At 33.7% G+C, this 14,871-nt stretch overlaps 1 protein-coding gene across 2 annotated transcripts in view; it reads left to right on the top strand.

Annotated features, from left to right (window-relative positions):
• Positions 1-14,871, top strand: part of Ctu2 (Cytosolic thiouridylase subunit 2) — a 170,379-nt gene that overhangs the window by 91,448 nt on the left and 64,060 nt on the right. For both annotated transcript variants that reach the window (XM_090398131.1, XM_090398130.1), the window contains exon 9: positions 7,657-7,738. In XM_090398131.1, coding sequence (XP_090254257.1) covers positions 7,657-7,738 — 82 coding nt within the window. The remainder of the gene's footprint in view (positions 1-7,656; positions 7,739-14,871) is intronic.

Here is a 14,871-nt window from a genome sequence, read left to right as displayed (position 1 = left end):
AGTAGTCTTCTAATTTTTTAAATTTCAGTAGTTAATAATTTAGACTAATTGCCTGTTTTGCAATTTTCATATATTTAAGTGTTTACCGACAATTTCAGCTGCTGAAGGGATCTTGCCTTGAATTGAAATTCTGCTAATGAATGAAATAGCTTCTAATTTTTTAGGAAATCACAATGTAAACTAGATTATTAATTATAAAAACTTTAATTAATAACAACCACTTTAGGACTGATTTCTGTTGCCTCTCATCAGCCTCATTTGCTTAGTGTAAGTGCCTGCATGTATCGTTGCCAGAATATAGGTAACTATTAATTAAAATTTTTTATAATTAATAATCTAGTTTATGTTGTCATTTCCTAAAAAATTAAATTATGTCTAACAACATATAAGCTTATCTACAAGAATAATGAATGAAATGTATACATTTCATCATTAGCAAAAATTAATTTATCATTAGAAGATTTATTACTGAGCTAATGCAGTCACATTATTGCATTATAATATTAAATATTTTTTACAATATTATATTATATTTGAATATAATTTAGAATATTATATTAATTTTAGCATTTGCCCAAATTACAGAATGATAGAAACTTTTATTTCAGTTTAATATAATTTTTTCATTGTTTTAGTCATCCTAATGGTGGATTAATATCTGCTAATAATTGAAATATATTTTAGATATTCATCTGTGTCTGCATATGCTTAATCCTTTATCCAAATGTAAGCAAACAAAGTTTGTGCATGAAGTGATGCAGGAATCATGTTTCCATATACATGTAGTCAAAAGGTGTCACACACCTTATTATTAAAATACTCTGGATTAGAGTATTTTAATAATAAAGTTTTTCCACTTGGTTATACTATAAATTAAAGAAGCCAAGAAATATATTCTTGATTTAATCCTTTATCCAAGTTTAAGCAAACAAAGTTTGCATGTGAAGTAACTTTTGGCTGCTTGTATATGGAAATATGACTTCTGCATCACATCTAGGTTTGGCTCCAACTGATGAGACCTCAATAACGGTCGAAATTGGTCTCGGTAATGATCCTTTTGTAAAAACAGCCATAATTTAAAATTATGAATATTTTTACAAATTGTTTATGTTAGTACATTATTAGTTTTGGTTTCATAATACATATTGTTGGCACTTGCGATGTGCCCGTTATTGTTGTTATTTTGTGAAAATGAAATGTGAAGCATTTAAAAAAAATTATGTACTGGATTTGGATAGTTGTGTTACTTTCATAAATTTTATTGTGGTTTAAAATTATTAAGTGCTGTGTTTTGTAAAGACATTCTCGTAATGCTAACCTAGACAACATGTCAGCCATTAAACCTAACTTCTTGCTTGCTACTTTCATGGAGTGCACATGCTCGTCGAGGAGTGTGATGGGTGATTGACAGCCGACAGAGAGAGTGTTCAGTATTGAGGTAACGGAAACAACAAGAGAACATTCAGTATTGAAGTAACGGAGGAAAAAACAAGGGAGAGCTAATTGAAGTTTAAGAACACATGCAGAGGAATTTTGTTAAGAAGTTTATTTAGTTGTATGTGACAGTGGGAGGAATATTAATAGAAGATACTGAAAAAGGAATCGTAGAACTGTGAGCCTTTAAAGTGGAGGGGTTAAGCCTGTAAATAAGTATTGATAAATAAAAGAAAATATTGCAATTGACATTCTATAGGAATATTCGAGGAAACACTGATTGGAAAATTTCATCTGTCTTAAGGACGCCGGATCTATCTGTTATTTCTACTGGAAAAGGAGATGGAATTTAGCAACTTAAATAAAGCAGTAGAAGAAAATTTTTTTACTGGTATAAAAAATTTAAAAAAATTGAACTGCATGAGACAAGAGTACTTATATTTTGGTGAGTTCAGTATATCTATACTTCAGAGTCAGGAGGAATAATGTGTGCTACATAAAGGTGATGAGAAAGGATTCTATGGAAAAGAAGAGAATCTTATATCTTTGGAAAAAGGCCTTAACAAAGAAACTGACTATGAACATTTTGTTATTATGTAGATGTGATTAAGTATATGTTAAACAAACCAATAATAGAATGAGTCAGAGAATGGGTGATCTCTAAAGTGTAAGTTTAGTTTAAAAAGCCTTGGATCCAGTTAATTTTGTAGTTAGTTGTATATTTTATTTGAAGTGTATATATTGTTTTGTTTTATTAAATGTGTATATTTTGTATTTGGCCTTGAGTCGGTGCTTTTTTCGAATTCTGAAAGAAACAGTAAAAAGTCATTTCACCAATCGGAATTGAATCCTTGTGCATATATAAAAACGTTCAGAAATAGAAATAATCGTTATAGAGAAACTCTCATAACAGATGAGGATTGATAATAATTAATTAATAAATAATCCTCATTATAACACTTTCCATAATGCATAGCATTATATATGTCTGTAAGGATGTGTGCTTTGCATTATGGGATACTAAGACAAGTGATGTGAAGTCATTAGCTTCTGTGTATGAGTTGCCCAGTTGTAAAGTTATTACTTCATGTGCAAGCTTTGTTTGCTTGGATGAAGGATTAAACCAAGAATATAATTTCTTGGCAGCTTTAATTTATAACTAGGAACTGTGAGAACCATGCCATGTGATGGGATGTTAGTAAGACATAATATAGTTAAATAATGCTGTTGGTAGTAACAGTATAAAAATACTTGCATTTCCTTAAACTCATCTAAATCTCTAATATGCAAGATTGCCTTTGCATATTAGAGAATGATCACATTTTGAAAAATTGAGAAAAATTGATATATATATATATATATATATATATATATATATATATATCAAAAATAGAAACATACAGTTTTTAAAATTTGGTCATATGGTTAATTATTTGAGTTAATAATGCATGCAATAAATAAGTAATTTAATCTTGATAACAGTAACATACTGACAAGTTTAAAGTAAAATAAGATGTTATGCAGGGTTTTCCCTCTCACCAAATTTATTTATTATCTGTTTTGAAGAAATATGCAAAACTATAGCCAAAGAATCAGGTCTAGAAATAAATGGCATGAATATTAATCACATTAAATATGCTATCAGCTAATGTCTTTTTCTCTTAAAGGGAATAATAGCAAGGCTGTTTTAGCCCTAATTAATTTTTGAAAACTGAGTAGACAGATCAATCTCCACTGGCAGATAGCTGGCTCAAGACTGTCACTAATTATGAGTGGCATCCGATGAAGAGACAACTGACATGTGTTGCCATCTCATAGTCCCTAACATAATATGTTATTGTCTGAAATGGTGTGGGATCTATGGTCAAGTTTACAGAGCGAAAAACCTGAGTTTTTGAGTTTCCATGCCAGAGATCGACTAACTTGGGAACCGGTTAAAAAAGTTTAGAAAAGGTTTCTCTAGTTGCCATTTATCACAGAGGATGCAAAAGCCACTTCCACTGAGCTAAATAGGCCTCACATTAAATATGCAGACAATATTATTATTCTTGTAGAATCTTGAGTACAATTGGAAAAGACAGTAAAAATTTAAATAAAGAGCACAAAACCTTTGGAATGAAAATCAATCTAAGCAAAACTAAAACAATAAAAATAGAAAGAGATGAGTTAAAAATTATAATAAACTTAGAAAATCATCTTTGAACAAGTAAAAGCAATTTACATATCTTAATGGTTTCATTACTTGCAACCTTGACAACACAGAAACAGTAAAATACAGACTTAACAAAGGATAGTCTAATATGAATAAATTATACAAAATATGGAAAAATAACAGCATTTCAAAAAGCCTCGAACTAAAACTCTATAAAACCATCATTATACGTATAGAGTCGAAACATGGAGACTCAATCAGAAAGAAATACAGAAAATCAGAGTATTTGAAATGAAATACTTAAGAAAAATAAATAAGTCACTAGTCAGAACACAAAACAAATGAACAAGTCAAACATGAATTAAACCATTGAGCAGATATCATAGATATAATTCTTATATAGCAATTAAGATTTGGACACCTCCAGAGAATGTCCTCTTTTAAGAGATTACCAAATTTACTCTTGAATGGAATCATTGAAGGAAAATGATCAAGAGGTAGACAAAAAAAATTGGCTACAAGAAAGGCCACGATTATTTGTGAGTCCCACACCATGAAGACCCATGGTTTCACCTTTATGGTAAAATATCACACTAGAGTTTCTCTTAAGAATCTGTTCAGATAAGTGCCTGACTTCTGATATTCCAATTATATTCCATTTTATAAATTTAAAGGCTTCTTCAGTTCTAGCAATCTTTCTTCAGATTTAAGTGTTCTAGCATTTAGAGTTGAAATATATTTGTTGGTGGTTTTCCAGTTTTTGCATCCAGTGAAGGCCTTCCAGAAGGATTTGAGCCAATGCTATCATTTCTCCTGGTCTGATGTTGGATATTAGATATAGAGGATATGATCTTATATTATGACAGGAAAGAAGAGTAGAAGACCAGTCTACAGATATAATATACCAAGTGTATATTATAGGAAGTAAGATCAGGTCTGACTTGGGTATCTCAGGTTTGCTGTGCCTGAATTTAAAATAATTATTAACAATTAATAGTGATCACTTCCCAAAACTTGGATATTGGCATACGGTCTGATCAGTTCAGGTCCAGATGATTTCATAGCAATCAGATTGTATGCCAATATCCAAGTTTTGGGAAGTGATCACTATTAATTGTTAATAATTTTTACTTGCCAATTTGAACTTGCTGGAATGAAGGTTTGTCTGGTTCCGAAGAACTCTGTGTCTAGTGTCAATAGCATGAGAAGCAAGACCAGACTTGTCAGATTCCAAAACTTTAATACGGTCTTGATGTTCTTCAATTCTAATCAAGGCAGAACGGCCAGTTTATCCAAAATAGGAAAGATGACATAAGTGGAGAACTTGATAGACACCTGGTAAGGAAGGAAGTAGTAACGTATCCTTTGTTGATGATAGAAAGGAAGGCAGTTTCCAAGCTGGCTTGAAGGAAGTGTATAGATTGAATTTACAAAGAATCCTCGCTATTTGTTCTGAGGTTCCTTTAAGGCAGAGTATTAAAATTCTTTTCACACTGGATTATAGCCTGGTAGAAGGATGATAATTATCAATAATTTTTGGAATGGTAGTTTAGTTGTATCCATTACATATCAGATTGCTTTTAATTTTATTCAGTTCATCTAACAAAAGTGGATCAGAAGAGCAGATTGTATGAGCTCTATGTACAAGACTCTTGATAATGCTAATTTTTTGTGATGAATGATAGTGAGAGGATGAATGAATGTATCTGCCAGTAAAAGTTGCTTTCTGATAAACTGAAAATTCATCATAGCCTGTGGGATTACAGATTATTATGATATCCAAAAAGTGTAATTGGTTATTGGATTCACATTCAGTAGTGAACTTAATACATGAGCATGAGGAGTTTATTTTCTCTAGAAACTGAAGTAATTCTGACTCAGTGTCTGGAACCAGACTGCAAATATATCATTAATGAAACATAATCATGTTATATGAGGCTGAGGGAATATAGTGTCAAAGAGTTCTTTTTTTTTTTTAGATGCTCCATAAAATAATCAGCTAAGGCTGGTGAGATAGGACTGTCCAGTACTGTTCCTTCTATTTGTTTGTACAAGTATGCCATGTAAAAAGCCTGTGTTTATTGTAAATTTAAATAGGTTGACAATGTATATTCAGGGAAGTCAGATTGTGAAAACTGAAGAGCCTCTTATAGTCATGTGTTGGAGAATAGGAAGACTACAGAAGTATTTCTACAGAAGACTATTCTGTAGAAATACTATAGAAACCATAATCTCATTATCAGACAGTTGTAGATCTTTTATTTTCTCTTTGATGTCAAGACTGTTTTTGATATAACAGCTAATATAGCCAGTGAGATTCTGAAGATGACAAGAGTGGTGTTTTGCAAGGTAGTATGGAGAGCAACACAGTCTCCTTTGAACTTAGTGGGTTGCCACCCTTATGTATTTTAGGAAGACCATAGAGACAAGGCTGACAGGCATCATGAATTCATGACTTCTCAATAGTAGTGGCATCCGACAATTGTTCTTGGGATGCCACTAATAAGTTATTTAATTTATTGATTTGACTTTTGGATCCCTGCTGATAACACTGTAGGTTGATCTATGTTTTAGTAAGATACTAATTTTATAATGATGCTTGGTGGTATTCATGACAACAGTGGTATTATCTTTGTTAGCCCTCATGATGACAATATTGATGTTCTGGCATAGGGAGCAAAGAGCTTGTACTTCTGAGAAGGGTATATTTAAAAGAGGTGGTTTTGCTTTGTATAAAATTTGGGCACTCTCAAAATTAATTTATTAGCCTCATCTGTATGCAATAATCTGATACCTTTTTCTACATTTACTGTGATTTGAGTGAAGTATATGTCAAGGAGTCAAGTCAAAATTGGGATATTTAGACAAAACATTTAGTTCAGCATTTGTTAGTGGTCTGTTGGTTAATTTTATTATGCATCCATTGCGGTTAGTCTCGGTTATTGGTTGAATATTGTGGCGGTTTCCTCCTCCTAATATTTCAAACTTACGAATTAATCTACATTTATGAATGTAATGTACTCATCTGGCTGAGGATAGCTACATACAAGAAAAATGGTCTTGATTGAGAATGTCTTTTAAAGTACTTTCAAGTTGGACGTTAGCCAAAAATGAATAGCAATAAATGGACTTTTCATTTTAGTAATGAATAGTTAATTCATTACTAAAATGTTTGAACATAAATTTTTATTTTCAAAATCATTTTCTGTTTTCAACTCCATGTATATTCTTATATCCTGAACCAATCTGAACATATCAGTTTCTCTCATCACTTTACTTGAAATTGCTTGTCCTATATGAAATTTGTTTGGTTGAATAAATTGTCTAGTATTGCACATATTTTATTTTAATTCATCATCTTGGTTTAAAAAAAAATATTAGATTTGTTTTCCCTCTCCATATGCATATAATACTGTTTATTGAACAATTTTTGGTTTACTGAACAATTAAGCAAAACAATGTGAATTGATACAAAATTAATGTGATAAAGAATGAATGATATCACTATGAAAATGATCCCTGAATATTATTCCCATGCTTGTTTAAAATTGCTCAAGGTGTGCAAGACTTTTTTTTAGCTTATGAGTCTTTGTTTTAATTTTTTTGGAAAAAAATGAAAAATAAATGTTGTATTTAGTATAGTATATCTTTGAACATGTGACATCCATAATTGAAACAAATTGCAACTAAACATATGAAAGTAACAAAAGTTACTTTCATATCTTTAGTTGTGTGTGTATGGTTGTCTGGGTCATTTTATAAATCATATATGAGGAAAATTTATTTTATTTGCAAATTTCATGTATTTTCAGACTGGTTTGTCTGTTATGTGGAGGGAAAAATCTAAATTTCCTAGGGAAGAAACTGCTATCCATTTTTATATGCTCCTGTTCATTTATAGTCTTATAAAATGTTCCTTGCATTCTAGATGGAACTGAAATATGTCTTTCCATCTAAAGGAAATTTTCTCCCACTTGCACTACAGAGATGCACAGGTGTGTGTGTGTATGTAAGTGAGAGAAAGAAATCGATTGTTAAAGTGTTAATCTAACTATACAATTTATTTACAGAGAGTTCCTCAGCAAAGAAGTCGTCTTTTACAACCACTTTCATGGTGTTAATTATATAGTAATGCCTACCTTATCAACCAAGGTAATACCAGTATCTGTCTTATCTTATTTGAATTTTTACTGTGTAGTATATTATTACAATTATGAAGGCATTGCAATAGAGTCCAAAGGCTCATCGTGGATGATTCACAATAACTGTTTTGAATTTGATTTTCAATGTCTGTCATATTTCTTCTTAAAGGTGTTCACTGATAATTCACTGATAAAGCACTCGTGACTGCTTCTGGTGACCCATTCCGCATTTACCACTCTCCACTAATCACTCTCCAAGTAACAGATACCTTTTTCTACAGTAGTTTCTGGCGGAAAAACTTCCATATGAGCTAACTTGAAAAGCCTCAATAAAGGTTCTTTACATCATAGACTGGATTCAAACCCAGTTCTTTCTAACTGAAGAGCATCATCAGAATGACTAAGCTACAGAGGCTTTCGGAAACAGATCTAAACAAAGCAAATCTAGTCCTTTTACAACCCTGCTAACCATGCTCTTATGGAGCTTCCTGAGATGACCATATTTAGTGACTTTTATGTTTCTCTCAGATCACCTCTTTTCTGCCTATCAGCTAAACTTTGTAATCCATAAGCTTTTCATTCTATTCTCATAATTCACAAACTCCACAAACTAGTCACCATTTTGGTTATTTGCCTGTTGATCCTATCCATCACTTTAACATTCCAAGAAACCCAAGTGACCAAATCTTTTTGCAGTATTGCTGATGTGGTTGTATTGTCTTATAAAGAAGGGTTGTATTGTCTTATAAAGAGTTATTATCTTATAAAGATAATAACTTCCTTATCTCTTCTTGTCAGTATGTTTTTAAATAACCATGTGATCCTTTGAGAAATTTTGCCCACAGTATACCCTCTGAATTTCAACTCTCTTTCTCCATTACCATCCCTTGCATCATCAGTTTATTTGCATTTCAGCTATTTACATAACACACAGGTAGTGGTTTTATTATCCCAAATTAAATACATTGAATTGGTAGCCATTATCCCTTGCCCAAACTACCTGGCAATTTAGATCATCTTGCAGGATCCCTTTTTTTTTTTTCGATTTAGTACCATCGGCAAACAGTTGGATATTCTTCTTCAGCTCATTCTTAACATCACTGATGTAACAGATGCTGAAGACATTACAAGTGACCAGTGGTGTGCATCGCAGCACTGTGAACTTGTCAGCCATCAAGTACACAGTCCTGTTACAACACCACTGGTCACTTGCCTTCTCTCTGATTCAATTCTGCCATATACTATCTCCTGTTGTCTGTCTATCAGCCATCCTCTTACTCATGTCGCCACTTCATCCATTCCCATTTGATCCAACTTATGTATAAGACCCCCCCCCCCCCCAATTTCTTCTTTCTTGTATTAATGCAATGTTAGGTAATACCAGTATCTGTCTTATCTTATGAATAATTAGGTATTGTTGTTATATCCGTTATTTTTTTTTTTTTGCATAGCATAGATTTAGTATTTATGTGAATTATCCTAATTAAAAGTGATTAACCCCAATTTTAATTACTATTAGTTTTGCTTTTTTTTTTTTTTTAATTTTAGGATTATTAAAATTGTTATCATTTAAAATTATGGAACCAGCAACAAAATGAAGAACGTATGAAGCTTGATTTAAAATATGGGTAATTGAAATGGCAAAGCAAACTAATAATTGTGCTGCTGCAAGAAAGTTTGACATAACTGAGAAGATGGTAGAAGAAGAATGGAGAAAGGAAGAAGATATTTTTAAAAAATTGCCAAAGAAAAAATTTGTGATGAGAATGGGGATCACCTGATGGTCGCAACTGGAAAATCACGTTGCAGAATGGGTACTCGAACAAAGGCAGAATGGTTATCTTATTACAAGAAATATGATTAGAGCATATGCACTAAAATGGTTCAAGATTGAATCCGGATGAAAGTATAGAATTTTAAGCTACTTCAGGATGGTGTAATCGTTTTATGAACAGACAAAATCTGATAATACAACAAAAAAAAATTGCTCAAAAACTACTAGCAGATCTTGACCACAAACTTACCAGTTTCCATAAATTTATTATTCAGTTGAGACAAGAACATAAATTTCTATTGTCAAATATTGGAAATATGGATGAAACTCCTATGAGTGAGCTTTCATATCATAAGTAATAAAACAACGGAGCCTAAAGGTAGTAATAGTGTGCTAGTTTGAAGTACAGGTCATGAAAAAGCAACGTTTACAGTTGTGTTGTCATGTTTGGTTGATGGAAAATCAAGTTAAAACCAATGATCATCTTCAAACGTAAAACTAAACCTAAGGTAAAATTTCCTTCAGGTGTTTTTATACATTTTCATGAAAAAGGATGGTGGACGAAAATGGTGTGAAATTATGGATAAATAATGTGTGGAACACGCGACCAGGTAGTATAATGAAGAAATGCAGTTTATTAGTATGGGATATGTTTCATAGTCATTTAACTGAGAATACTAAAAGTCTTCTAGAAAAAAATAACACAAAAATTGCTGTTATACTAGGTGGTTTAACTTCTATATTGCAACCACTAGACATCTGCTTGAACAAACCATTTAAAGATCACATGCAAGAAGAGTGGAATAATTGGATGTTGACCGGTGAAAAATCATTTACAAATGGTGGATCTATGCACGGTACATCACTTGATATGTTGTGCACTTTTGTGAGCACAATAGTGAAAAGCGCAAACGTGAAATTTGAGGGTCATTACCGGTGACGAAACTTGGGTTTACCGGTACGATCCTGAGACGAAGCAACAGTCCTCACAGTGGAAGAGCCCATCATCTCCACGACCGAAAAATGCGAGGCAGGTCCGCAGCTCAACCAAGTGCATGCTAATTATCTTTTTCAACATTCGCGGATTCGTCCTCAGGAGCTGACCGTCAATAGCGAGTTCTACTGCCAGGTTTTAAGGCGTCTGAGGGAGGACATTCATTCGGCGAAAGCGACCAGATCTGTGGCGCACGAAAAACTGTATGCTCCACGACGACAAAGCACCCTATCATCAAGCTCTCCTCACACGTGAGTTTCTCACCAGAAACAACATGATCTCATTTCCGCACCCACCCTACTTGCCAGATTTGGCTCCCACAGACTTCACTCTCTTCCCGAAGACGAAGATCCAGTGCGAATCGCAGAAGAAGTGTGAATCACTGTATTGATATGCAAGGGGACTATTTTGAAGGTGATAGTGTGTAAACGTAGATAAATAAAGTAATTTCTCATAAACAGAGCTAGTCTCGAAACTTTTTGATACCACCTCTTATGTAACAAAAAAATTCTTCAAGTTCTTTTATATAGCAAGTTAATCAAGTAGGATGTTGTTTGTAAAAGTAATTATATATATTTTAAATTATGAGTATTAACAAAATTTGAAGAATGTTTTTTAATGCAAATGTAATATGTTACATTTGAAATTCTGTGCTCGTTTTTCAATATATTGTATTGTATTGTAGCAGTATTTTAGCTCTGTGGTCTTAAAAACACTTCAGCAGAACTTTTTTTCATGTAACACCCACAAAAGATTATAAACCTATAATACGTTAGTTTGGTGTGTGGGATAAGTAGTTTTTTCTACCTTTTTTAAAATTAATTTTATATATAATATAATAAGCCAAAAGGCTATTTTACCAGCGACATAAGTTAAGTTAAAGGGAGATGGTAAATCCCGTTTTATTTTATAGCCGGGTACGAAACTCGGATCGAAATCCATAGAGTTTCATGCCAAAAATACTATCGGCGAGCCCAAGTGTAAGTGATCACTTGGGTAGTACAACACCAGGGCAACTCCAAGCAAAGGTGGAGCAAGCTCTGTCACTAACCTTAATATTCTCTCATAATGTAAAACACAGCTCCTAAGAGATGTATATATACTGTTTTACATTATGAGAAGAGGTCACTACCCATACCGGTTTCAACCTTTTTTGAGATCTCATCAGTGAGTAGGTAGACCTGGAATATCAAGGTTTTAAGTGAACCGAACTTACATATACCTCTACTATAGAATTGCTGAAATGGTGTACTCCTATATTGTTATTACTATTATAATAAGCCAAAAGGCTATTTTACCGGTGACATAAGTTAAGTTAAAGGGAGATGGTAAATCCTGTTTTATTTTATAGCCGGGTACGAAACTCGGATCGAAATCCATAGAGTTTCATGCCGAAAAAACTATCGGCGAGCCCAAGTGTAAGTGATCACTTGGGTAGTACAACACCAGGGCAACTCCAAGCAAAGGTGGAGCGAGCTCCGTCACTAACCTTAATATTCTCTCATAATGTAAAACACAGCTCCTAAGAGATGTATATATACTGTTTTACATTATGAGAAGAGGTCACTACCCAGACCAGTTTCACCCTTTTTTGAGATCTCATCAGTGAGTATATATACATCTCTTAGGAGCTGTGTTTTACATTATGAGAGAATATTAAGGTTAGTGATGGTGCTCGCTCCACCTTTGCTTGGAGTTGCCCTGGTGTTGTACTACCCAAGTGATCACTTACACTTGGGCTCGCGGATAGTTTTTTCGGCATGAAACTCTATGGATTTGATGGATTTCAATCCGAGTTTCGTACCCGGCAATAAAATAAAACAGGATTTACCATCTCCCTTTAACTTAATTTTATATATATTTTTTATTTTTAACATAATCTGGATACCATGCTCTACAGGCCAAACATGGAAATTTTTCCAGGCACTTTAGTCCTCCAATAAGTGGGGCAGTGGTCTCACAGCAGATGTTGAAATGCATTGCCCATTCAAAGACAGTTGCACACATCAATGCCTATGGCAGGATTCAAATCCACAACCTGTTAGTTGGAGAGCAAATACCCACCCACTTGACCAACCAACAATTCAGCATTTGCAAGAACGTTGGATCCTCTGTTTGGAAAAATATGGGTTTAATATGGTTTAGGAGGGGAAAAACTACTAAGAACTTTTCAGGTGAAGGTGAGTTAGCCAATCCCATAGGGAGGTTGGAAGGGTTTTATCTCCTTGAAACTTCCATTTTTCATCCTACAAAACAATCAAACAGGCCAGAGAATTTCCACATGCATGCAGGCACTTAACAGACACTTCAATCAATTCAACCCAATTCTCTTGACTTATATAATTTTATGTTATGGTATACACATGCATACATTTAATAATCATGTCTGGAAAATTCTTTATTTTTATTATTTTTTGTGAACTGTTTCTTCACTATTAGTTAAACATAATTTGGATTTTATTTACATAAATATTTTATTGGCATAAAATTTTCACCTCAGTATGGCTTTCAACACTGAAAATGCAACAGTATTCATAATGAAGAGTACAGTGGCCAGCCAAGTGTAGTGACAGATGATTTGGTGGAAAGAGTGATCATGAAAATTTGTGAGAATCATCATTCAGCAATCATGGAACTTTCTTTTGAATTCCCAGAAGTTTCACACTCATTCATGAAATTGTGACAGAAAAGTTGAGGTGTATGATATCAAAATTGGAAATATTAATCTAAGCTCTTTACTTTATGCAGATGATGTCATACTTTTAAAATCCAGTACAGGTCTGCAAGATTCCCTAACTAAATTGAATAACTGTTGTAATAGAATGTCTAAGTTCGATACGTGATATGTTGTATAGTTTGGTTATCTTCACCACAGTCACAAGATGAGTTTGGTCTTATTCCCCAAGTAAACAAGGAAGGTCCACACCCACTATTTGGTGTGAACTCTATTTATGGAGGTCCATATTTTTCAAGGTAGTTTGAACCCTGATTGAGGACTGTTTGGATTGAAGACAGTCTGCCAGATTACTGGGGCTTGGGAAGACCATTCTGTCTGCCATGCTATTGTTGCATCATAGCCATCAGTGACAAGTCGTTGAGCCATTATAATAGGCAGGTGTCTTGACTTAAGCTTCTGTGATGTAAAGCTGTCAATATCAGAGTCTTTATTATCTTTAAGCCTTTATTGTTCCAGAAATGATACGCAATTTCAGTATTCAAGACGGTATCAGTTAATTTAACATGTGCGCTGTTCAGCCAGACAGCCGAGAGCAGTATTCAGCAGTTGAGTAAATGAGGTCCAGAGCAGTGTCTCCTTAATGTGGGAGCACAAGCCCCCCCCCCCCCCCCCCCCAGGTTGTTCAAGCAAGTTTATGCAGTATGATGTTATTTCTAGTCCTGAGTTTGGCAGCAATATTGGAGAGATGTCTATTAAAGGAGAAGGTTCTGTCTGGGATCATAGATCATCATCATCATCATATGCGAATTTTCTAGATGTTGTCCTTGGAAGGTCGGAAATATACAAATTGAATAGAAGAGGGGCCAGATACTTTGGATTAAAATTGTGCAGTAGTATGTTCCCATTTAGTGGCACTCTTAAGATGTCATGTGCCATGCTATTGTTCAAATGGAAACAGCATGTTTCAGTCTTAGTAGTTCTTGGAATAAGACTGCCTTCTCAAAGAAGCAGTTTTGCTCCTCTAGGTCCTAGTTAGTATGTGCTCTATGATACAGAAGTTCTGATGTTGGGATGTGATGCATAGATCATCATCATATGTGAATTTTCTATATGTTGTCCTTGGTAGGTCAGAAATATACAAATTGAATAGAGAAGGGGCCAGAACTGACCCTTGTGGGAATCCATTGTTAAGTGTTCTTGGCTTGCTCATATCATCATCTATAGGTTAATATGAGGCATAGATAGCTTAAATTAGATTTTTTTAAGAATTTTCTCAATAGTATTCTGTATTTCACAATCATAAAACTACAAAATATCTACAACTGGCATTCTCAACTCCCTTCTCTATCTGTTGATGCACATCAGCATTATAAGATGGTTTGAAAATCTTGCTCAGTAATGAACATGTTTTTTGAACCATCTTACAATCAAAATACTGGACTGTACAATGAAAACAAACAAACAATGATTCTCCATGGATGTCCAAAATGATAATTATTATTATTTGGGACATCTATGGAGTCACAAGAACCATAATGGAAGGCTCATCTTAGAGCAATGCAAAGTCTGTCATACTATCCCCTAAACTAGTTCCCTCTGCGCTCTCACCATTCTATCCATCCTGCAATGCATTCCATGATCCAACCATCCTTCATAAAAAAAAAAAAAAAAAAACGCATACTTCTTACTCACTTACCA

Source organism: Typopeltis vanoorti, chromosome 9 (genome assembly GCF_054136105.1).
Source record: "Typopeltis vanoorti isolate ZY-2024b chromosome 9, IOZ_Tvanoo_1.0, whole genome shotgun sequence".
NCBI classification, from domain to species: Eukaryota; Metazoa; Arthropoda; class Arachnida; order Uropygi; family Thelyphonidae; genus Typopeltis; species Typopeltis vanoorti.
The sequence above is the reverse complement of the archived record's forward strand: the minus strand, read 5'-3'. Positions and strand labels throughout refer to the sequence as shown.